General features: G+C 40.3%; 1 protein-coding gene across 9 annotated transcripts in view; it reads left to right on the forward strand.

Moving 5' to 3' along the window:
• The window catches only part of Cdk14 (cyclin-dependent kinase 14), a 582117-nt gene that overhangs the window by 320210 nt on the left and 238450 nt on the right, over window positions 1–23457 (forward strand). For all 9 annotated transcript variants that reach the window (XM_087657963.1, XM_087657960.1, NM_001395582.1 and 6 more), the window contains 1 exon segment: window positions 10717–10837. In XM_087657963.1, coding sequence (XP_087514089.1) covers window positions 10717–10837 — 121 coding nt within the window.

The following is a 23457-nucleotide window of genomic DNA, read 5'->3' on the forward strand; positions in this document are numbered from 1 at the left end:
TAATATGAAACGAACACCATCACATCAAAGTTAGACAGGGCAAACCATCAGAAGGACGAGAGCCCCGAGAGAAAGCAGAAGAGTCACCAACTCCAGTTCTCCGCGGTCCATGAGCTGTGCGGGTGTCGTCTTCATCGTCAGAGGCTCCCTGCTATCAGTTTTTGGAGAGCAACCTACTGCCTTTGCAGCAGCCTTGGTTGGTTGTGTATTTGCATTGCACCCCTTTGTCCAGCAATTAGATTGGATGCAACCCAGTCTTAGTACCCGAAGCTCCATTTGGTGACAGAAGATGTCCAGCTTGGACTCCTTCTCTCTCATTCTTTGGGGACACCATTAAGATTGTGTTTTATATATTTTAGAGTTTCCACTGTACTAGGTTTCCATACCACCCCTCAAATGTCCCTAAATTCTAGGGTCTCTCCCCACATTCCCTCCCTCAACTCCTTATTCCCTACTCTTCCACACCCGATCCTCCTATTCCCATCTACCTGCACCCAGTCCACCCATAAAGATCTATTAATTTTCCCCTACTAGGGAGATCCATGTGTCACCTCTAGTCCCTACCTCTATACCTAACCTCTCTGGGTCTACAGATTGTCTCCTGATTACCATTTATTTAATAGCTAATATCCACATATAAGCAAATACACACCACATTTATCTTTCTGAGCCTGAGTTACCTCAGGATGATTTTTTTCTGGTTCTATGCACATGCGTGCAGATCTCATGACGTCATTCTTTCTGGCAGCCCCGTAATACTCTATTGTGTGAAAGTGCCACACTTTCTTTATCTACTCTTCTGCTGGCTGACATCTAAGCTGTTTGCGGTTCCTGCCTGCTATGAATGCAGCAATGCACACTGCTGAGGAAGGGTCCGTATGGTAGGATAAAGCATCCTTTGAGGACATACGCAATTGCTGTGACTGGATCCTAAGATCGGGTCTCACCGTTCTGAGAAAATGCCCCACCAGTCAGTGTGCATTCTTCCCAGCAGTGGACGAGGGTCCCCTTGCCCCACGTCCTCTCCAGCGTAAGCTTCGATGTGTTCGTTCATCTTAGCCGTTCTTGGGGTGAACGATGAAGCGCCACAGAAGTTTTCATTTGCATTTCCTGATGACTAAGCATAGTTTTTTATTTTTAAAAGTGTCTTTTAGCCATTTGAAGTTCCTCTATTGAGAATTCCCTGTTTAATTCTGTTTCCTGTTTTTAATTGGATTATTTTTTTAATATCGAGTTTCTTGAGTTCTTTATATATTTTCCATATTAGTCCTCTACAGGATGTGGAGTTGGTAAAAATCTTTTCTTTTTCTGTAGGCTGCCACTTTGTCCAAATGATGGTATCCTTTGCCTTAGAGAAGATTTTTCACTTTTATGAGGTCCCATTTATTGTTTACCTTAGTGCCTGTGCCAACGGTGTTCTGTTCAGAATTCCTTTTCCTGTGCCAACAAATTCAGGGCTGTTCTCTGCTTTCTCTTCTGTAAAATTCACTGTATCGGGCTTTATGTCGAGGTCTTCGACCCATTTTGGAGTTGAGTTTGCACGGGGTGGTAAATATGAATCTATTTGCCTTCTTCTATATATAAACATCCAGTTTGACCAACAGCATTAGTTGAAGATGCTTTCTTTTTCTCATCTGTATTTCTGGCCTGTATATCAAAAGACGCATGTCTATAGGTGTGTGGACTTACTTCTGGGTATTCAATTTAATTCCCCCGTATCAATGTGTTTGCTTTTATGCCAATACCATGTTATTTTTATTACTTAGTTTTGTAGAACAACTTGAAATTGGGAATAATAAGACCTCCAGCAGTTTTTTTATTTATTTGTTTTGGGATTTTTTAAAAAAATTGTTCAGTGTTGTTTTATATTTTTGATTTTTAGTTTTTTATCTTATTAAACTGAAAATTGGCCTTTCAAAATCTCTAAAGAATTATATTGAAATTTTGAGGGTAATTGCTTTAAACCAATAGATTTTTTTTGTTATAATGACCATTTTTCCTGCTTTAATTCTACCTTTCGGTGCACATGATAGATCTTTCTTCTCATATCTTCAAAGATGATATTTATTTATTTATTCATTCATTCGATTCCTCTTCCCTCCCCCTCACAGCCCCTTCTCCCATCCCCTCTCCCCTTCTCTGAGAGGGTCACAGTTTCCCTTGTGACTATGGCACATCAAGGACTTGATATTTTTATCATACAAGTCTTTCACTTTCTTGGTTACAGTTACCTCAAATTATTTTATTTTATTTATCTCTTACTGTTCTATACATTTTCATTTAATATATCTGGACAGCTTTACATCTCAGTGGATAGGTAACTGCTATTATTTTTGTTACATTTTGTTTCCATTTTCATTGTTTTATTTTGTCTTTTTTTTTAAACTTATGTGCTTTGCTAACAGTGTTTATCAGCTGTAGGAGTTCCCTGGTACACTTTTTAAAGTCATTGTTGCATCCGGTCACATCCTCTGCAAGTACTTTGACTTGTTCCTTTTGATTTATAGCCCTTCTTTTTTTACCTTATAGTTCTATTTCAATAAATAATCCTTTAAAGTGTGTGTGTGTGTGTATACCTATGCATGCACATGCGTGTGTGTGTGTGTGTGTGTGTGTGTGTGTGTACACTAGCATATATGTGATGTCAGAAAATAACTTTCTGGAATTGATTTTGTCCTTTCACCATGTAATTTCTGGGAATCAAACTGATCAAACTGAAGACATCAGTCTCGTAAGAAAGTACTCATACCAGTAGAGTCATCTCACACTTACCAAAAAATATCTTTTGTTTAATATACTCAGATGCATAGTCAATAATGTATAGGTAATATTATAAATTATATAAGCCAGTGCCTCAAAAGTTATGAGTTAGTGTATGCCTTCAATTAAAACAGATTTTTATGATGAACTTTGTCTTTAACATTTAATTTTAAAAATGTTAATGAAAATTAGATGGTGGAGGTGCTACTCAGTATGCGTGATATTCTGGGTTTGGTCCACAACATCTCATAAGCCAGGCATCGTGTTACACAACCGTAACTTCAGCACTCAGAAGATGGAGGTCCAATCAGAACTTTAAGGTTATTCTCTGCTTTATGACAAATTTATATCAAGTCTAAAATCTTAATAAAAATAATAATAATAAAAGTTGATACCAAGCCACTATAGACATGTGATCCATCAGAACAGCCAATTTTCTCAGATTAGGGCATTAATTTGCTATGTGGTGCTGTCATCTGGAATTAAAATAACACTGAGTTTTAGGAACTGAGAAACAGAATCTAGCAACATAAGCCAGCGAGCTGTGCAAATGCTCCTGCACCCTCTGCTCATGCAGACGGGACAGGATCAGTGATGCAGACCTGCTTTGGTGAAAGCTTTTGAGGAATTAGGATGTATACGAAAAATTTTTAGGATTACTTCTGTAGCTTTACTGAAATAGATGACTTGAATGAGCACTGAAGCTATTATAGTCTTCCCCAAGTATCAGCAGACCTCTCTTATGTAGTTTGTCAGATTCTCAGCAAAATAGTTTTCTGGGTCACAGAGTATCTGCCAGCCACTTCACTCAGCACTTTAGTGAAAATCCAACCATTGTCACATCTGAGTACAGGCTTTGCAAAGGCTTCATTTGGAATGACAGGTGCTAACTAGTCCAGTTTGTGGACCTCGGACTTCAGGTCTCTCATTTTTCATACAAACTCACACAACAACAACAATAACAACAACAGGCCAGAGAGCCCTAGGAACTTTAGCAGATATAACTACCTGGGTAACTCCAGGCATTTAGCTTTGCCACTTCAGGTGAAACTTAGCTTAATACGTAGGCCAATCCATAACAATGAGTTTGCCAAACAATAATTAGCCCAATCATTCTAAGGGGCCTTACTATATCTATTAATTTCATTTCAATTAACACCTCTCAGAAAACATGAATTTTTATTTTTTATACAAGAGAAAAAATTAAAAAGGTGTAGGCTTAGATTTTTCAAAACCTCCTTTAATAAAGGTTCTTAAATGTTTTAACCTTCCTTCTAGCCCACCATCCACTATAGGTCACGGAAAGAAAGGTTATAGAGCAAAGGTGAGTATGGACTTGTTTAGAAATAGTTCTTTGTGGTCAATTCCAATCTGCACTGTCAGGAAACCAGCAGTTCAGTTCACGTGAATCAGCAGTGGTGGCTCGATTCAGTCACAAACAAACACCATTCATGAACCAGCAATGGCAGTTCAATACAGAAGAAACTGCAAGGCTCTGCCAGTTCGCCTAGAAGCGACAAGAAGCTATCAGAAGATCCCAGGAAGTTCGTTAGTGCCTTTCCCTCTAGGAAGTCACAACAACAGATGAGCAGGAAGGAAAGCAAGGAGAAACAATGCCAGAGCATCATCAGCGAAAACCAGTGTCCGAAAAACCAAATGAAGACCAGCAAATAGTGACAAGGTGAACAGAAGCCAGGCTCTCCTCCACTGTCTGTTGAGTTATAATTATACCCTTTATACACACATCATTTGTTCTCTCAGGTGTCTGTTGAATCAAAACATCGCATGCCCTTTTTCTAGGCAGCTTCCAGAAAAACACCACATGTCTGTTCTCATCAAAATATCCTCTCACTTGTTTGCTTCGGCAAGACATCCTTCATAAGACAGTTTCCAGAAAAAAAAAATCACATAACACAACTGCATCTCCAAAGAAACCAGAAATTTCCACTTCATAAAGTCCTGAATTTAAACTCAATTACCTGAGCATTCTTACTCTTTGGAAATTGTCCTGGTTTACTCTTTTGGACCTGCTATAGAACACCATGACAAAGGCAACTTCAGGAAGCAAGGGAGCATTTCATCATATACTCCGGGTTACAGCCCACCACTGACAGGGTTTCCTTCATCCAGGTTACCGTCCATCATTGTAGGACGCTCAAGCAAGAAGCCATGCAGGGAATGGACCTGGAGCCAGGAACCAAAGCAGACACGGTGGAGGAAGAGTACTAACTTGTTATGCGTGACTTGCTCAACCTGCTTTCTTATATAACTCAAGGCCAGCTGCCCAGAGGTGGCCCTACCCACAGTACACTGGCTCCTCCAACATCAATCATTGGACAAGAACAACAAAAAAATGCCCCCATAGATTTGACTACAGGTCAATATAGGAGGCTTATCTTCCTCTCTCAATTGAAGTTTCCTCTTCCCAGATGACTCGGGATTATGCCAACTTGGTGAGAAAACAAAAACAAACAAACAAACCAAACCAGAAACAAAAAAAAACCAAAAAAACTCATCAACACAAAAATCTGTTTTAAAATTTTATGAATGTTTCTCTTGTTAAAAATGAAAGCTAGAAGTCAACTGTTAGGATAAACAAATAAACATGATTTCCTGATCTTTGTATTTTTAAAATGATTAGATGGTGAATAATTGGAGAGAACTAAGTGTAAGTATGAATCGAAGGTTTAAATTTTGGAAGAAATTGCCTGTGAATGAGAATTAAAAGCAGGTATTACCAGAGACAGAAGCAGCGTGCACAGAGACTACATGTGTCTGCACCACATAGAGTCCTAGACCAGAAAGACTGGGCAGAAGCCCCTCCCTAACCCAGAAGAAATCTCCAGTTGACAACCATTTGCAAATATAATTTAGTTTCCTCTAAGGGAGTCCCCCAGGGGAAACGAACTACACTTAGAGGTAGCTGCATTCCCAGCAGTAAATACCAAATACAGTGTGAACTCAGTGATATCTTTGGAGGTTCCTTTTCTCATAATATCCTGTTGGAGCATTCTTTTTCACTTTTTTAATTTTTATTTCTTATTTTTTTAACTTACAGGTTCTTTGTGTACATATTTAGCTTCCAGTTTGTCTTTTTGTGGGATTCCTGAAGGTGTGAATCAGTGGGTTTCTGTTTCTTGTGTTCGGTTTGTTGTTCTCCATCTTGTTTGTTTATGTTTCAGGCTCTTTTATTAAGCGTTATTTTATTTAAATCTATTAGATGCCTCTTTGCTAAAGAGAGACATAAAAGATATGAATCTGTATGGGGGGGAGATGGGGACGATTGAGGAAGAGTGGAGTAAGAGAAACCACAATAGAAAAAAAAAATCCTCTTCCAATAAAATAAAAAGAAGGTTGTATAAGAAAACATGTTAAGAATTTTAAAATAAAAGAACCAGAAAAGCAAGTCATGATCCACCATGCCCAACAGACTGTGTGCATTTGAGAACCACTCTGTGTGTCATTTTCAGCACTGTGAGGAACTGCTAGTGTAAGGAAAGGAAGGCTGATTTTACCTCAAGTTCAAGTTCAAGTCGATAGTGCGTGACTCCGTGTTGCTATGCCTTAATGAGGCAGGGTATCGAGGTTCGAAGTGCGTGGTGGAGCCAATTTGCTCATGTCACTGCTGAAGGTTGGGGAACAGGAAGAAAATTCATACATTCAGAAACCCAGTCCCTTCAACTAAGCCCTCCATCCAGGTTTTCCACCATCTACAAATAGTGTCATGAATTTACAGGTCTGTCCATGAATTAATCCATTCATGGGCAAAGCTCCCATGAACCACCTCTTCCTAAAAGCCTGGCCTCCAAGCATTGCATTAAACACCAAGTGTTCAATTCATGAATATCCGCATTTCAAGATACTGATTTAAATCTATATCCATTACAAAACCAGTATGAGCCGAACAAAATAAAGTTCCAGAGGGACGCCTTGTCATTCCTGGTTAACTAGTCTGTAGAAAAGAAGCAAAGGAAGAAATTTAAAGTGAGAAAAGCAACCAGCAGGTTGTAACTCGCCAGAGAGAACAATTAAGAGCTGTAGAGTGTCCATTATTTGGTGTTGATTGGCTCATCTAGCTATACACATATAGAGAAGATGTCCTGGGATTTCTTCTTTGACCGAATTCAACATGGCAGCAGGTCTTATCTCTGAGTTAGTGATGTTATAAACCCGGGGAAAGGAATTCTTAGAAAACTGTTAGCTACAAAACTTTACCTCTATCGTATAGAAATAATGACATCCCAACCCTGAACTGCCAGCAGTAGTTGTTGAATAGCAGAACATTCTTCTTTACCCTCAGGTCCACCCTCGTTAGAAGTGGCAACACAGAAGCTGTGTGCATCCATTTGCTATGAGAGCCATTATAGGGGCCCACAGGCCCCTCCCCCTTCCAGATGCACAAACACAGCCATGTCGTACTGTACAGGCCAAACTTCATCCGGTTGGCATCTCACATTTCTTTTCAACTTTCAGTTCCGACTAAACATTAATACAAGTTTTGATAATCACCCATGAACTCCATGTTTTATAAAAGGTAGTGTAGCTCTCTTCCTGTAGTGTAACCATAGCAACTGACAGGGAACACAGAGAGAAAGCTTTCACACATGCTGTGCTAATTAATCCTGTCCTACAGTTTTCCTTCAGCTGGAAGATGCAGTTTGATAAATTTTGCATGAGTAAGCAGGTTTTGATTCGTGAACCTTACAGATGCACAGCATTGTCTTTACCAAAACGATCCGGGGAAAATGGCACTAGAAAGTCATATTTCAAGGTGTTCTTGTTTTTTATAAATAATGAACCATTGTTCAAGTAATTTGATCTTCCCTGAAAAAAGTTAAGATTTATTTCTCTCCTTAAACGAATATAAATATCTTCAGAGTGAACACGTTTTGTTCATCAATGGACGGTACCCCTTCAGATCTAACAGCTTTCAACTGATTATATTCGTGAAAGGTGATAAGGGAGCTTCTCAAAGTGGTTGAAAAAATTGCATTCTGAACTAAAATAGCCTTGTTTTCTATATGGAAGTCTATGAGTAAACTCTCTCTAAAAACTCTTTATACATTGAAAACTCATCCTCATCGCTCCTTTGGGAGACACTGTAGTTTTTCTCAAAGTCAACAGGTGCATTTCAGTCATCTTTGAATGTCAACACTGTGGCTTCCTTTGACCTAAGTATGTCAGGAGGGAGAAAATAGCGTAGCATGGGAGCTTCTGTTTGTATTTTCCACAAATACCTATCCAACCTCCCAATTCACATTTCAACTGCAATCACATGTGATGGTCTTGATTTATATTATATTTAGGGAATTCTGGAGGTTTTTATTTTTTTTCTCATCTTAGGATATCACTTTCTATTTAATAACAAGCCTGGTTGTCTAATCTGTCAAAGGAAATCTCAGTTTTTCCATTCTCCTGGCTGTCTGATAATAAGGCCTCCAGATAAGCAGGAGCATCCGGTGTGGATGGCATCCCATTTGACTTGACAGCCACATATGGGATAAGGCGGAACCTATGTCCAGACCTGTCCTTAGCTCTTTGGTTTCTGTATGAAAGTGCAGTTATTTAAGGACCAGACCTTTGATGGGCTTACCAAATCCTTCAGACACTCTCCATAGTACAGTTTTGTATGATTTAAAGTAAGATTAGACCTTGTAGGTTAAAAATTGTGTCACATAGGATTTGTGCTTGGACATACTTTGATTTGTGTGCAAAATAGATAGTATGTATAGTGGAGTATATTTATATATTTCTTGCATCATACATATTTGTATGGGATATATATATATATTCAGTATATCATTACCTTACTGTAAACATTATACTGTAGAATAATTGACTATAATGATAATTGGATTAATCATTAGTTCGTTGTCTTACCTCTTGTCATATTATTCTTAAAATTTACCCTCAATCCAGAAAATGAACAGGTATGGGCAATAAACAGGAAAAAGTTCATATTCCCAAACATCACTGGCATCATTTTAAAAGATCATTGAAATGAACACGTTAAAGTAGGTTCATGGCAAAAGCTTTGTATTATATTACACTTTTAGCATAACACAAATAAAAGATCCTTTCCATTCATGGTCTAGGCATGCCGCGTAACTGTGGAAAAAGTAACAGAGGTGTTCAATTTAGATGAAGGAACGGTTTCTTTCTGTTCATGGTCTCCGAAGTTTCAGTTGGTAATGACTTGGTCCTGTTGCTTTTGGACCTATGGTTTGGCAGAATTATCACAGCAAAAAGTCCATGATAGAATAAAGTCACTCACCTTGTAAGCTACTGGGGAGCAGAGAGGACAGCTATCATCCTGATACCCTCTTCAAGACTGTGCCTCTTAACTCCAGTGAACCAACGTCCTTCTACTAGACTCCATTTCCCAAGGTCCAGCAACTCTCAGTAGCACTCTCGCCACTGAGCTGGTCTTTAACAAATGGGCCACAAGGGAGCATTCCGGGTCTACCATATTGCATCTGTCATTAATGACATCCAGATTGATATTTATCCCTTTTTTTTTTTTTTACTTTCGAACACACCATTGTGAGATATATGACCTTTAAATGAATTGGAGGTTTTGGAGAGATGGTGCGGCACTTTGGAATGCTTGCTACTCATGCAAAACACCGAGTTCATTCCTCAACACCCAAGTCAGGAAGCTCACAACTCCCCGTACCGCCCACTCCACTCCAAGGGGTCAGTGCCCCTTTGGTGGCCTTAACAGGCGTGTGTACAGAGCATGTGCATTGTACAAACACAGTGTGCACACACATACACATAACCAAGATAAAAATAAATCATTTTCAAAGTATTAGTCTAGGGATGTAGCTCGTTGGCGTTCTTCACACGCTAGAGGGTGTATGTTCAATCATTAGTACCGTGAATAAGCATTTCTTTTTTTTTTTTTCAAAGAGAATTAGACAGTCGTTTCATACAGCCTGGGAAACACACTCAGAAAAACTTACTATATCATGAAATGGGAGGGGCTGGGCGGGTGGCCCAGCAGTTAAGGGCATGTACTGACACACTGCTTTGTAGAGGGCCAAGGTTGACTGCCAGCACCCACATCAGGACCTTCTCAGACACTTGTAACTCCTGCTCCTGGAGATCTGACACTCCCTTCTGGTCCTGAAGGCTCCCACACACATGCACATAGACCACTGTACATATAATTAAAATCTTCTTAAAAACGGATAATCTCACACTCCAGAGGTGAACCCCTGAGGACATACAAATGCAGTCTGTGTCGAAGTGTGAATACTCATGGTTATAAGGTCAAATTGCACATACATTTTCAGTTTAAGTAATACCACTGCTGCCTTTTCCCCATTGAAGCCTGATGATATCTGCCCTCCACCTCTGTATGTGCCAGTTCGATCATTGCTCTATAATTACAGAGCTCATTGGTTTTCAGATAGACCTCCCCAGTGTGCAGCCCCCTGTGAATCTCTGAGAAACACACACATCCTAAGAACTTTTGCTTAAGCTCTTTGAGAAAAAGTACTGCACTTTCGTATTACAGGTTCAGTAGCCATTAGTAGCATTGATCAGTTGGATAGCTGGGACACTTTGGCTTTATCTTTTCTGTGAGTTATTTGGCCAAAGAACCCTTACTGGTACGACTTACAGATGAGGGACTCACAGCACCAAACAGAACTTTGAATTAGCCAGGAGATTCTAGAGTTGCTGTGATCTTGTTTAGTGATATTTTATTAGAACCACAACACTGATGCTTTATTTGCAACACAGATTACTTGATGTTTATTAGCATGTTTTCAAAACATACAGTCTACATATGTTCTCCCCAAACTTTGTGCTAACCTAGGACTTGTGTTCACAAATCTGAATTACAGTAGTGCTGAGCGTTGCTTAGAATTTTAAAATGGACCATTTGAATTTAAAGCACACGTTCCTTTAGTTCTGACTTAACTTCTTTATGTTTACTGTAACCTACAGGTCTGGCAAGAGCAAAATCCGTCCCTAGCCACACGTACTCCAATGAAGTGGTTACCTTGTGGTACAGACCTCCAGACGTTCTCCTGGGCTCTACAGAGTACTCCACCTGCCTGGACATGTGGTGAGAAATGGGTACCCTATCTAATCTGTGTGCCACGATTTGTCTGGGCCAAACCTAGACAAACATCTAACAGTTTGGACAAAGATTAATGGTGCAGGAGTCTTGCCTGTGTGTGGCTGTACTGTTGTCTCTTTAAAATCTGATTGGGAATGGGACTCGTCAGAGTCTGCTCCAGATGGTGCCTCGTAATAGTTCTTGATGGGCAAGGTCAGAGAGGCTTTTTTGTCTGACTGTCAGCACTGTAATTTTCTCTGTGAGGTCATAATTTATAGTTTTATTTTATGATAAGGAAGTGGGTATCATCAAAGAGCAGTGGACCTAGAATTAGAAGACAAATGTTTATATTTACTACAAAGCTCTGGTAATAGGTTTGATGGAAAGCTATTGATACTAATTTTCCAAAATTAAATACTAGTAGGCTTTTAAAAATATATAGAAAATGTCAGGATTGTGTCGTTTCATGCAGTAGTTCAGCAGCGGTTAAAAATACTTAATGAATTAAAGTGACTGGCAGTTACATATTCGTTCACACTGGCAAATGACTCTGTATTCCTGCTTATGTGAGGAACGAATCTTACTCCTAACACCCGGGAGAGAGTCACGCAAGGGTATTGAGCATGATTTTTCCCCCTTTTCTACATTCACAGTTGAGTTTGAAGTAAAATAATTCATGAAGCTTGTGGCTGTTTTATAACAGGGCCGTCATTCCTGAATGGTTACGCTGCTGTATTTAGAACTTAGCTCCATGATCATATAATGTTTACGGCCTCAGTAAAACTTCAGTGTGTATTATTTATTTTCCTCTTGCTGCTCTTACTTCTGGCTCTCCCCCGACAATCTTGGCTTTTAAAAATCAGACACTAATGAGTCCTAGCTTCTTACCTGGACTATTTCATATAAAAATAAGACATCAAGAAAACAATCGGGCTCCTGGCAATGGAGAACATGGGGACTTTTTAAATGTGTGATTAAGATGCCCCTTGGTGTGGGGCTTGCTGCTCTGTGGAGCCCCAGAAACTATCTGCAGCATCTTATGAGCACGTAGTTATCATCTTAGGTTGTAGATATATAGCCTTCCATAGCACTGTAAAAGAATCTTGGCAATCAAACACCCGGAGATTGGTTATCATAAATTTATATACCTCTCATAAACCCAATCATATTTAATGATATTCTAAGGTCCCAGGAATAAATATCGCCACCTGTCCTTGAGTGCTGAGTTGATCCATCTGTTCATCGTGCACACTTCCTGACATGGGCGCTTTCACGTTCATTTACTCTTTATTTCGCTAATATTTTTTCCCTAAGGATAGGCCTATCTTTGAGCAACACAGACACTTAGATCATTAGTTCTAATGGGGGAAGGTTGGAGAAAAAGGCCAGTGCACACTTCCAGGTATATTTTACTTGCCTTCTTAATCCCTTGCTGCTTTCTGCTATTAGTTGAGACTTAGCTGTGCAAATAATAATTATATCACGGTCTCAAGTTATGAAATGTTTTCCTCTTTATTTTCTGCATGAGGAAATACTTCATAGTCTTTTTAGTGAGCCCAGCTAAGGTCTCTACTAACAAAATGTGGTTTTGAAATAATTATGGTGTGTAGAGCCAGTTTGTCTTAGTTGCTTGGTAATTGAGTCAAGATTATATCCTTCAGAACCTAAGAAGCTTTTCTTCCTGTGCCTCTGGCTCAGTTTTGGAGGAAAATGTTTTTAAAAAAATGTTCTCTAAGGAACTAGGTACATGACCCAGTTATGAAGCTCTTGTAAGCGTGATGACCTATGTTTACCATGGTGGCACATGTATGTAACCCCAGCAGAGGGGATGAGGCAACATGCAGGACACTGGACCTCAACTTAGAAAATCAGTGATTTCCAAGGTCGGGGACAGACCTTGTCTCAAAAATGAAGGTGGGCAGCAAAGACCACTGACCTGGCCTCACCGTGATACACATTTGTGCCTGCGCTCACATCTACACACCGACACATATGTACAGCACAAAAGCACAAGGGTGTTTAAGAATTTGGGTTACTGCCTTGTTGGACGACCTGGATTTAGTCCCCAAAACCAATGTATAACTGTGAATATTCTAGACAGGCAGAGCTCTAAGTCTCACCATGCAGTCAGCCTAGCCAATTGGAGAGTTCCAAGCCAGTGAGAGAACTGTCCTCCTCCTCCCTCAAAGGGACAGAGCTTAGTGAATAACAGCACTGAAAGCTGACCTCTGATCTCCATGTGCGGACACATTCACAATATGCCAGCACACACACACATACACACACACACACACACACACACACACACACACACACACACACACACACAGGGTGTAGCAGGAAACATGTTCAAGTAGCGGGGTCTCTGACTTGGTAAAATCTTCCTTGCATTGTTTGTTTTCTGAGCTGTCCAACTTCACTCCCTACTCTGACCCTACCCCATGTGTATCAGTAATGATTTGGGCACTGGCTGCCAGTTGGCTTCGAACAGAGCCATGGTGGCAGAATATAAAGAAGTCTCTTATTAGGAGGAAGGGGAAAAACTGATGAAAGACAGTGGACCCCAAGTGCCCTCTTGTTCCCCTGCCAAAATTATTCATTGCCAGAAAGAGCGAGCAAATGTGTGAGGGTTGAGCAGCCTCCCGTGTTTATTTTCAGTTCATTTCCAAGTCCCAAAAATTGCGTCTATGCTATGCCTGTCATTCTGAATCTGATGTCATTCCAAGCAATTTTCTAAAAGCTGTGTGGCTATTTTGCTCTAAGTCAGGTAAAAATGCATGTGTCTTTCCCATGGGAGGGACGTTCACAGGGCACTGATTTTTTTTGCATAATCAATAGCGTTGATGCAGGATGTTCAGACACCTGGAAATGGGATTGTAATCGAGCCATGGCTCAGCTGCACCAAAAAGAAATACAAATATTAACCCGGGGAGGAGGCAGGTAGACAGAGTTCCAGGCTATTTTTACAGTTCATTTACTGTCCCGGGGCTGCGGGGCAGTAACTAAGAACTGATGATCCCTACGCAGTGTTAAATGGCCGCAGGCACTAAAAATATTAATGAAGACACACATGCACTGACACTGTCGGCATGGGATAGAAATCAGAGCTGGCACTGTTGGGAGCTTCTCCTGTAGGTCTCCAGCACCAAGGCACTGTGGGAACGCCAAGCGCGACTTGAGACCTCCATCAAGGTAGTTTTGATACCTTTGTTTCCCTTCGTAAATGAAGACTGAAGCTGCAGAATCAAATTGAACACTGCCTCTTGTAAACAGTCTGCTAATTCTTGGATGTCGTAGTGCCTTGAAAGCCAGAGCACGGGACAGCGTTGCTGAGCTTCGAAGCCAGAGAGAGACTCACGGGGTGCTGAAAAGCACCTGACTGGAAGTGAGGGTGTGCGGGCAGCTTAGCTGTGTGGCCTTCACTTGCTAAAGAGCTCAGCTCTTACCGTGGAGCCCGTTGTTTTAAATAAGCTTCTATTCCTTCTTAGATGCCCAGACTTATGTTGCAGCTGCACACTTTCTCAAAAGCAGAACACAGTTGGGGATTATTTTACAGGTTTAATTTTTAATGTCTGATAACCAAATCATCTACTGTTAATAAATGATTATCTCATCAAAGGCATTGTGCTTTAGAGGGAGCTGGTGGTATCGACCGCACTGTCCCCCAACACAGTATGCAAAGAACTATGGCGTGTCAAGCGCTTCCTATCATCATCTTCTTTAAAGCTAATTAACATATTAACTATGCCTGTCAAAATGTGGGGTAGATCATTTATAAATAAGCCTGTCAAACGTAATGAGATTGCATATTAAATCACCCCTTCTCCATTACATGTCTGATTTCAGATTCAAATGAATTTATTTAACATTGTAGCAGCTGGGTGGTTTGGAGAAATCTGTGCAAGTCATACTGTATAGGAAAATGGCTTCATTAAAATTGATTTTTAATATGTTATAATGAATATCGCCTGCTTATTAAGCTTCATATTGCTTAATGGTCACACACACACGCACACACACACAAGCACGCGCGCACATACACATACACACATGCACACACATTTACACACACACATACACACACGCACACACACACGCACACACACGCACATATATGTACACACACACGCAGTATCCAGTGCTCTGCCGGCATCTATGCTGATCTTTCTGTCTTGAACTTTTATTTGCACAATAAAATGTCTTAAGACTTGGGCTTATTTCCCATTGTTTTAAGAGTAAGAGCCACAAATAAACTTTGCTCTACCCCCTACCCTGAACATTACTTGTTCTGTGTGAGGCCTATATTATTCTGAAAAGTTGACCAATAATAATAGTAATAGTAGGTTCATTCATTGGCCATAGAGTGCAGCCACGCCCTGCTATGCTTTTAGTTACCTCCCTATCATGCCGTGCAGTAAACAGGGCACTGCAGAGTTAAGTGAGCTAACGAGGTCCTATGCTTAGTAAATAGCCAAGATTCACGAGGGCGGCCTTCTCGGCACCCCTTTGATTTTACCACATTCTCTACTATCTCCTAAGACTGCCAAGAAATTGGCCTTGTTTTACTACTAATGTAACTCTAAAATGTAAGCAAAACACTTTATAAAATATTATACTCCAGCCCACGTTGGGTCTTTTGTGTAGCTCTAATATTTTGAGTGTCTTTGGTTCTCACTCAGGTGCCTGTGCCTTGTCTGTCTCTCCTGATAGCTTTATTCCGACACCTTCCACTGTATAATTACATTCAAGGAAGACTTAAAAAGACACAAGGCATGACTCATTGAATTGAATACATTTTCATCATACCACTATCTACACTGACATACATTTTCCCAACTCCTAGTCATTACTCACTTTTCCCTTCTACTAAAGTGAATGAGTCCCCTTTAAAAAAAAAAAAAACAGTGCCAAGAATGAGATTTTGACTTACTGCCCTACAACAGTCACCTCTCTGTCAACGTTGTTTGCATGTTTTCTAACTATTGCAGTCATAAGGCCAAGAAAGATATGAAGCATTCATCGTCAAATTCTGCAGCTCTCTAACAGCTCTTAAGCAGTACGCAAATAATGCGTGCTCCGACTGGCTTACTGACAGTGGGAAGCAACAGAGCGGAGGGCGTAGGTAAAGACAACCTCAGAGAAAGACCCACCTGGTCCAGGAGGCACCATAATTTGTAGTCCTTCATATCCAATGAGGCCTCTTAAACTTTGACTCACCATATAATTCTTCAACGTACAATGACGCTTTCAAGAATTCTGCAAGGACAGTAGGTACAAAGAATTACACTGTGTCATATGACTTAAAACACTCCAGAGCAACACTCAGTTCTATATTTCAGTCAGAAGAGATTTGCTATACTTTCATGTTTGAGTCCCACCTAAGGACTGTTGCCTACAAAAACTTTTAGCAGAAAATTTATGATTGAGATCTTTCTTGGTCAGTAGCCTTGTCTGGTTGTGAAACTGTAGGATCACTGCCAAGACACCAAAATTCCCATGAGCTATGCCTGGAATGATAAAGGGAAGCTTTGTTTTCTTTCTGTCTTTTTTAACATTGCATATTTTATTTGAATTTCAAGTGTTAAATGCTTTCCCAATCTCCTCTCTGCGATCTCTTCTATTCTATCCCCCTACCCTGCTTCTATGAGGATGCTCCCCTCCCCACCCACCCACTCCTGCCTCACCACCCTAGCATTCCTCTACACTGGGACATCAAGCCTTCACAGGACCAAGGGCCTCCCTTCCCATTGATGCCAGATAAGGCCCCTTCAGCTCCTTCAGTCCTTCCCCTAACTCCTCCATTGGGGTCCCTGTGATCAATGGTTAGATTTGAGCATCCGCATCTGTATTGGTCAGGATAAAAAGTGTATTATAATTTTTACATCTTGTCCTTCATCAGTACATTTCTGTGAGACAAATCGTGTATTTCAGTCAATATATTTAACCACACTGTAGTAATGATAATATATAGGATAAATATGTATGTAGTCATTCCTGCTAAATATTTCTAAAACAAGTGAAACTTCACCTAATTTTCTAATCACGGTTGGCAATGTAATTGGCTGCCCCCAAATGGATTCCTGAGTGAGTTATAAGTTGCCAGTCACAGAGACTAAGTTTCATGATATTATTATAACCTTGGTGTAATCCACTGCCTCACTGGCCTGGGAGACCGGAATGAGATGATTACAAGAAATTCTTGGGAAATATAAAACCATATAAATGTTGAAAGTACTGTTCTTATTGCCTTTTGGATCTGTCAGTCAACCAAATTAAATGCCTCATGTTTCTATTGGGCTGTAGCATCCAAGAGTGCAGTGGATTATGACAATGAGATAGAAGATGCTATATTTGATTTTAAGGAATGACTTTGTCTTTGTCTCTGTCTTTGAAATTAGAATTTTTAGCTCAAGAATTTTTCATATTATGTGGGGGGGGGGAGCAAGGCATGGGTACAATATGATTCTGTGTTTTAATCTAGAAATATGTAAATTAAGGAAGTCACATGGAGGTGAATCCCTTTAATGCTTTGGTGTGTGTATGGTATACATATTCATCTTGTATACATAGACGTGTGTGTGTGTGTGTGTGTGTGTGTGTATTCATCTTATACACACATACGCATGCTTATTCTTTTATGAAACCAGAGACCATTGTTAAGAGTCTTCATCTCATTCATTCGTTCGTTCATTGTTCATTATTTATTTAGAGACAGTTCTGTCAATGAACCTGGAGTTACTTGGTTCATTAAGACTTGTTTGTCATGAGTTCTAGGGACCTGCCTGTCTCTACCTCCCTGCTTTGGGACTACAGATGCATGAGCCTGCCTGGCTTTTTATGCCTGTGGTAGGAGTCCAAACCCATGTGCCTTGATTACGCAGCAATCACTGTGTGGCTGAGCCATCACCTCATCCCTGCTTATGTTATAAGTTACATATATATTCACATAGAAATCATCTCTCTGAATATAAAACGCTTTGCCTTTTAAAGTAGGGGCTATGATTAACAAGAACATATGGAAGCCCCAAGTCGGCCTCCTTCTCCCACTGTTTGCTCCATGTCTAACTTAGTTCATCTAAGCTTTCAACTATTCCTTTCAGTTTCCAGATGGAAACCTGTGACAGTAAAACTCATTTCAGGCATAGCTGGTTAACTAACAACTACGTGTGGAGAGCAGGACCAGAGATCTACTTTACTCGTGGCTAACCTTAACCTTTAATCTCCCAGGAGCAATTGTGCATTCTCAATTCTTCTGGCAATGCTAGCTACCTCATAGGTTCCACTTGGTTTGTTGTCTTGCTAGCTATCAATGTATTACAGTGGTGGACTTGCACTGGAGAGCTGACCTATGACCTTGTTCATGCAGGCACCCTTGACCCTGTTTGGAGACTATATACTAAATGGGTATTAGAGGAAGAAGACTTTGCTCCCTCCTGCCAACCTTGTCCCATCCCACTTTTATCTTAGTCTCCCTGTGTAGAATCTGCATTACAGGTTTATACATGACTATCTTAAAGATATTCAACATTAATAAGTCAGATAGAATTCATGGTTATAAATCATTTTTGCATAACCTTTTGGACTTTCTAATCACATTTAATTTTTAGGTCCTTTGCTTTTGTACATAGTACTAATTATTTATGGTTTCAAAATGTTTTGAAACACATATGAAAAACGTTTACCAAATGCTCAAAGACGTCATAGCTACGTATCATATATACTGATTTTTTAAGATTATATTTTAATTACATCATTTCTTCCTTTCCCTTTTCTCTTTTCAAGCCTTCCCATATATCCCTCCCCAACCTCCTTCAAATTTATGGCCTCTTGTTATCACTAATTGTTACTGCTGGCATACATATGTACGTACATATATACATATATACATACATACATACATTTCTAAATATGAATTGTTGAGTCCATTTAATGTTATTTGTGTGCATGTCTTCAGGTTGACTGTTTGGCAATGGACAACCAATTGTTGCGCTCTTCCCTGGAGAGGACCGCATATCCTGCCCCAAATTTACTAGGTTGTATGTAGTTCTTTATGTGGGGTTGAGGCCTCTGTAAGCTTTTCCCTGTCCAAGCTCCTCGATGTTCTTTCTTACCTCACCACCTGGCTGTATGTTAGGGAAATGTTATGGGTGTAGCTTCTGATGTTACTAGGAAACATAATCTCACAGCAGAGTTCCTGATCCTCTGACTCTTACAATCATACGACTCTGTTGCAGTATGTCCCCTAAGCCTTAAATGTAGGAATGTTTTGTACTGTTTTTTTTTTAAGTCAGCCATCTTTCAGGAATACATCATGTTAAAAATATGTATATATACATTTTAAAGTTTTATTTTTAATCTCTGTATATGTGTGTCTGTATGAGTATATGCCATAGATATGCAGTTGCATACAGAGGCCAGAAGAAGGTGTCAGATCCCCTGGAACTGGAATTATAGGAAGTTGTTAGCCATGTACTGTGAATACGAGGAAGCAAACTCGGGTCCTCTGGAAGAGCAGGAAGTGCTTTAAAAGCTGAGCCATCTCCAGCTGCACTACACCATGGAAATTAATCAAATCACATTACCATCTGCATTTGTTACCATCCTAGTGCTGTCTTCAACTCCTGACAGGAAGGCACTTAAGAGAAAGGGCGTGTGTTTCAATCACGAGGAAGCATTGGCAGCAGGGGCATAGAGTGACTGGACACATTCCATCTACAGTCAGAAGGCAGCCAGCGACAAAGGGACGAAGGTGAATGCTCAGCTTGCTGTCCCCTTCCCTGAAGTCTGAGTCCTCAGCTCAGGCCATGGTGCCATGCACATTAGGGTGCACTTTCTTCTCGCCTCATCTCACTGATCTACATAGTCCCTCACAGACAGGGCCAGAGGGTTGCCTACAAAATAATTGTAGATACTCTCAATTGACAATCGGTATTAACAACCACAAGTCTACTCCTCGTCAGCTTGACACTCTGACATGTATATAATTAAGTGAAATATGAAGATGCATATCACAATATATGTTATATGATGGTACAATTTATAGATGAAATATGCATTATATAATTGATCATGCTTCTTTTTTTTCTGGTTTCAAATAGAAACTTCCTTCAGGTATAAGAGGGATACTTGTCTCTTTGCTAATTTTTGTAAGTGTGTTATAATGAATGGAGGGACCAGTTGACCCTTCAGTTCATATATCTTCGAAGCTTGATTTTCATTGTAAATTGACTAGAATTGGGGTCACCTAACAGACATACCTCTTTGAGAGAGTTTCCAGAGAAGTTCAACTGGGGAAGGAAACGCACCCAGAATATGGGTGGTGCCATCACTTTGAGTTGGGTCTTCAATTGAAGAAAAGCAAAACAAAACAAAAAGAAAGCCTAGCATTTGAGGTCTCTGCTCTGAGGAGGTGAAGAGGCAAAAAGAGCTGCTTCTGCAGTCATGCCTTCCCCACCCTCAGACCATGAGTCTCAGTACACTTTTCCTTCCTGAAGGTGTTTCTTGTCCACTACAAGTCATCGTACTGAGAAAGGTCACTAATACAGTGCTATGTGGGCCTAGGGCTGGCCTTTTTCTGCCGGAAACTCTCTGAAATCAATGTCACTGATGTATTTTTGGTTCTTCAGAAACTCATAACTGGTGGATGGTGTCCTCAGTTCACCTTAGACAGGAGCTCATGGTCGCACAGGTCACACCCCTTTCACTGGATCCTCTTCGTTCTTCGCAGAGCTCCCCATTTCCTGCTGCAAGTTTACTTTTTCCATTTGAGGCCATTTGGTCCAGTTTAATCTATCCTGCTGATACGCTGTTAGAGAAGAGAGGGCTGGTGAGAAGAAACTGACTGGGCAGTTCCTTTTTCCACAAAGTTCTAATCGCCTATTTTCAGCTGTCAGATTCATCTTCACAGTGTTTAGAGTCTGTGTCTCTGTGTGCTTAGCCTTGTCCAAGTTGCCAAATTCAAATCCTCTCACTGTAACTTGGAACTGCTAAATGGTCTGCAGAGGTCACTACACCTTCATGCACTTGAAAGCAAGTTACCTTTCACCTAAGTTGCCATCTTTTGTGTGTTTTAATTTCTTCTTGTGTGTGTTTTAATTTGGTTTATTTTTATTTTCCTAATCAGCTACTATGGTCTTCTTGGGAGGAAAGGAGGAACTGTACATTTTGCTGTATGCCTTTCTCTTGTTGATAATTCAACACTCATGGTTTTAACTGTGAAGAGCTAGCTGCTAGAGTCCTTGCTCCCTGGGTGGGAGCCAGGGAAATAAGATAGCAGTTGAGGAAACTTTGTGACTGCCAGCCTCTAGGTATGATGGGGAAACACATAATCTGTACTACTACGCACACATGTATATTAGTGTATATCTGCTGTCCCAGGGCTTGCACTATTGAAACATAAAAATCAGAAATTCAAGTTCATTCTTTGATACAAAATGAATTGAAAGCCAGCTGGCACTATATGAGACTTGTTTCAATGGAAAAATTAATTAATAAGACATTGAAGGCATTAGAAAAGTTTAGGTGAGTGAAGCTACATTGACAGAATGCTGGCTTGTATGCAGGGGGATGACATAGTTGGGGAGAAACTGAAATGTAGTTGGGCAGAGGCTGGCAGGCTCTATGAGTGCCACTCATGGCAGTATTCAGCAAGGGGACTGAACTGTCCCACTGCTCAGCAAGGGGCAGAAGCAGGGGCATGGCGCTGCTCTTACATTCATCCATTAGCTCTTCATGACACTGCTTTGTCTAGCATACAGTCTGAGGAGGAATCTAGTGCTAATCACTGTCATTGGAAGAATAATGAAAATAATATGATAATTTTAAAAGATTTTCTATGTATATGAGTATTTGCATATGTATGTTATATATGTCACATGCACACCGGGCAGGTAGGAACTGCACACCATACTCCCTGGAGCTGTAGGTCACAGATGATTGTGACCTGCCATGGGGGTTCAGGGAGTCTGACCTGAGGAGTCTACAAGAGTATCAGCTGCTCTTAACCAGTGAGCTATGTGTCTAACGCCAAACCAGCGATTTGAAAGAATTGAAGTAAAACTCAACTGAAATAACCCATCAGTGCCCAAGTAACAGCTTGCTGAATTCCATCAAAATATTCAGAGCTTTGGCTATGTGACGGGCACTTAGCGATTACTGGGATTACTTGGTGATTGCCTACCTGAGTAGAATGTTCTGGGGCACACGAGGGTAGCTCATCTTCGCCATGGCATTTTGTATTTCTCTGTATTCCCATGTGAAATGAGAGAGATACTTATCTAATTAGATCTCTACAGAGCCCGGCAGGGCTTTTATCATTCTTTCTGATTGATAGTTCAAACGGTTCCTCCTTTCTTCCTAGCTTTTACCATATTTGCTTTTAGAAATTGAATGTACTCATAACCTAATGAAAATTCAACAGATTAAAACTTTATTATAGCAACTGTATAAACTCGCATTTGTTTGTCATGTTTAATTTAAGATATTTAACTTAGAAGCTGCTTCAGAGTTTAAGTAACGGAGTGAAATCAATTTATAATATCAGTGCTTTTCCTTTTTTTTTCAACCTTTATATTTTAATATGTCTTCGGCAGCCCAATAGCTGGGCAGCTGCCTACCCTCCATGCTGTTAGAATCTGCCTCCCACTGGTAACTCCGAGTAACTACTTACTAAATTCTGTGTTCGCTCTTGGCTGCTCTGGGCCCCATTGAGCAGCCCTCTGGGCCCCTTTACATGGTGGCTTTGCATCTCTGTCCTGTACACTCCTCAGGTACGGCATCCCCAGTGCTTTCCTTAGGGCCATTTTGAACCTCCAGTGCCCATCAGGAGTATCTGGTTGTGTTTCTCAGACTGATAGTGCACAGAAAGAAAACCAAATACAAAGCCTTCTCTAGAATCCCAGGGTAGCCCTGTTCCCATGGAGATCTCCCATCGGCATGCAGTGAATCATTCGTTTCTTCATTCATTTTGCATGACTCTTTACAGAATATTCTAGAGTAAAAGGAAGCCAATCCTGCCTTCAGACAGCACCCTCATGGATTACTAGTCCACTGCCAACTTCTAGTCCCTCACTCATTACCATTCTGCACAGACAACATGGCAGGACAAGTATTTGACAATGCTTAAAAAGTATATGCCCTTTCCCAAAAGTTAACGATGAGACTCTGTAGAGAAAACGGTTATCTTCATGTGTTGTCTATATTATGAGTTACTAAGTGGTCCTTAAATGTCAGCTCCCTATCACATATATCAATGTGGTAACATAGTAATATTGATAATCAGAGTCCATCAAAATTCAGCCGTGCGATTTGATGGATGAATCTAAATACCAATGTAGCGTGCATCATGTATTGAATTTCACAGTTCTCCTCATAGGAGAATAATGTACACAAAAACTTTACTAATAATTTCTCTTCATTATATACCAGATATGATTTCATGGGGAAAAAGGCTTATATAGGTCATTTGCTTGGATATTTGAGGTACCGATGAGCAGGTCTTTTCCTCCTGATTCTTTGTTTTATTTCACAGGAGTTTACTGAGAGAAGCCTTAAAAATAGCTTCCTTAGTTTGCTATCAGATGAAAGAGAAGCAGAAGTCAGAATTCAGGCTCCAGGGTTGTTTATCT

The sequence above is a fragment of the Rattus norvegicus genome, chromosome 4, assembly GCF_021556685.1.
Source record: "Rattus norvegicus strain SHRSP/BbbUtx chromosome 4, alternate assembly SHRSP_T2T, whole genome shotgun sequence".
Taxonomy (NCBI): domain Eukaryota; kingdom Metazoa; phylum Chordata; class Mammalia; order Rodentia; family Muridae; genus Rattus; species Rattus norvegicus.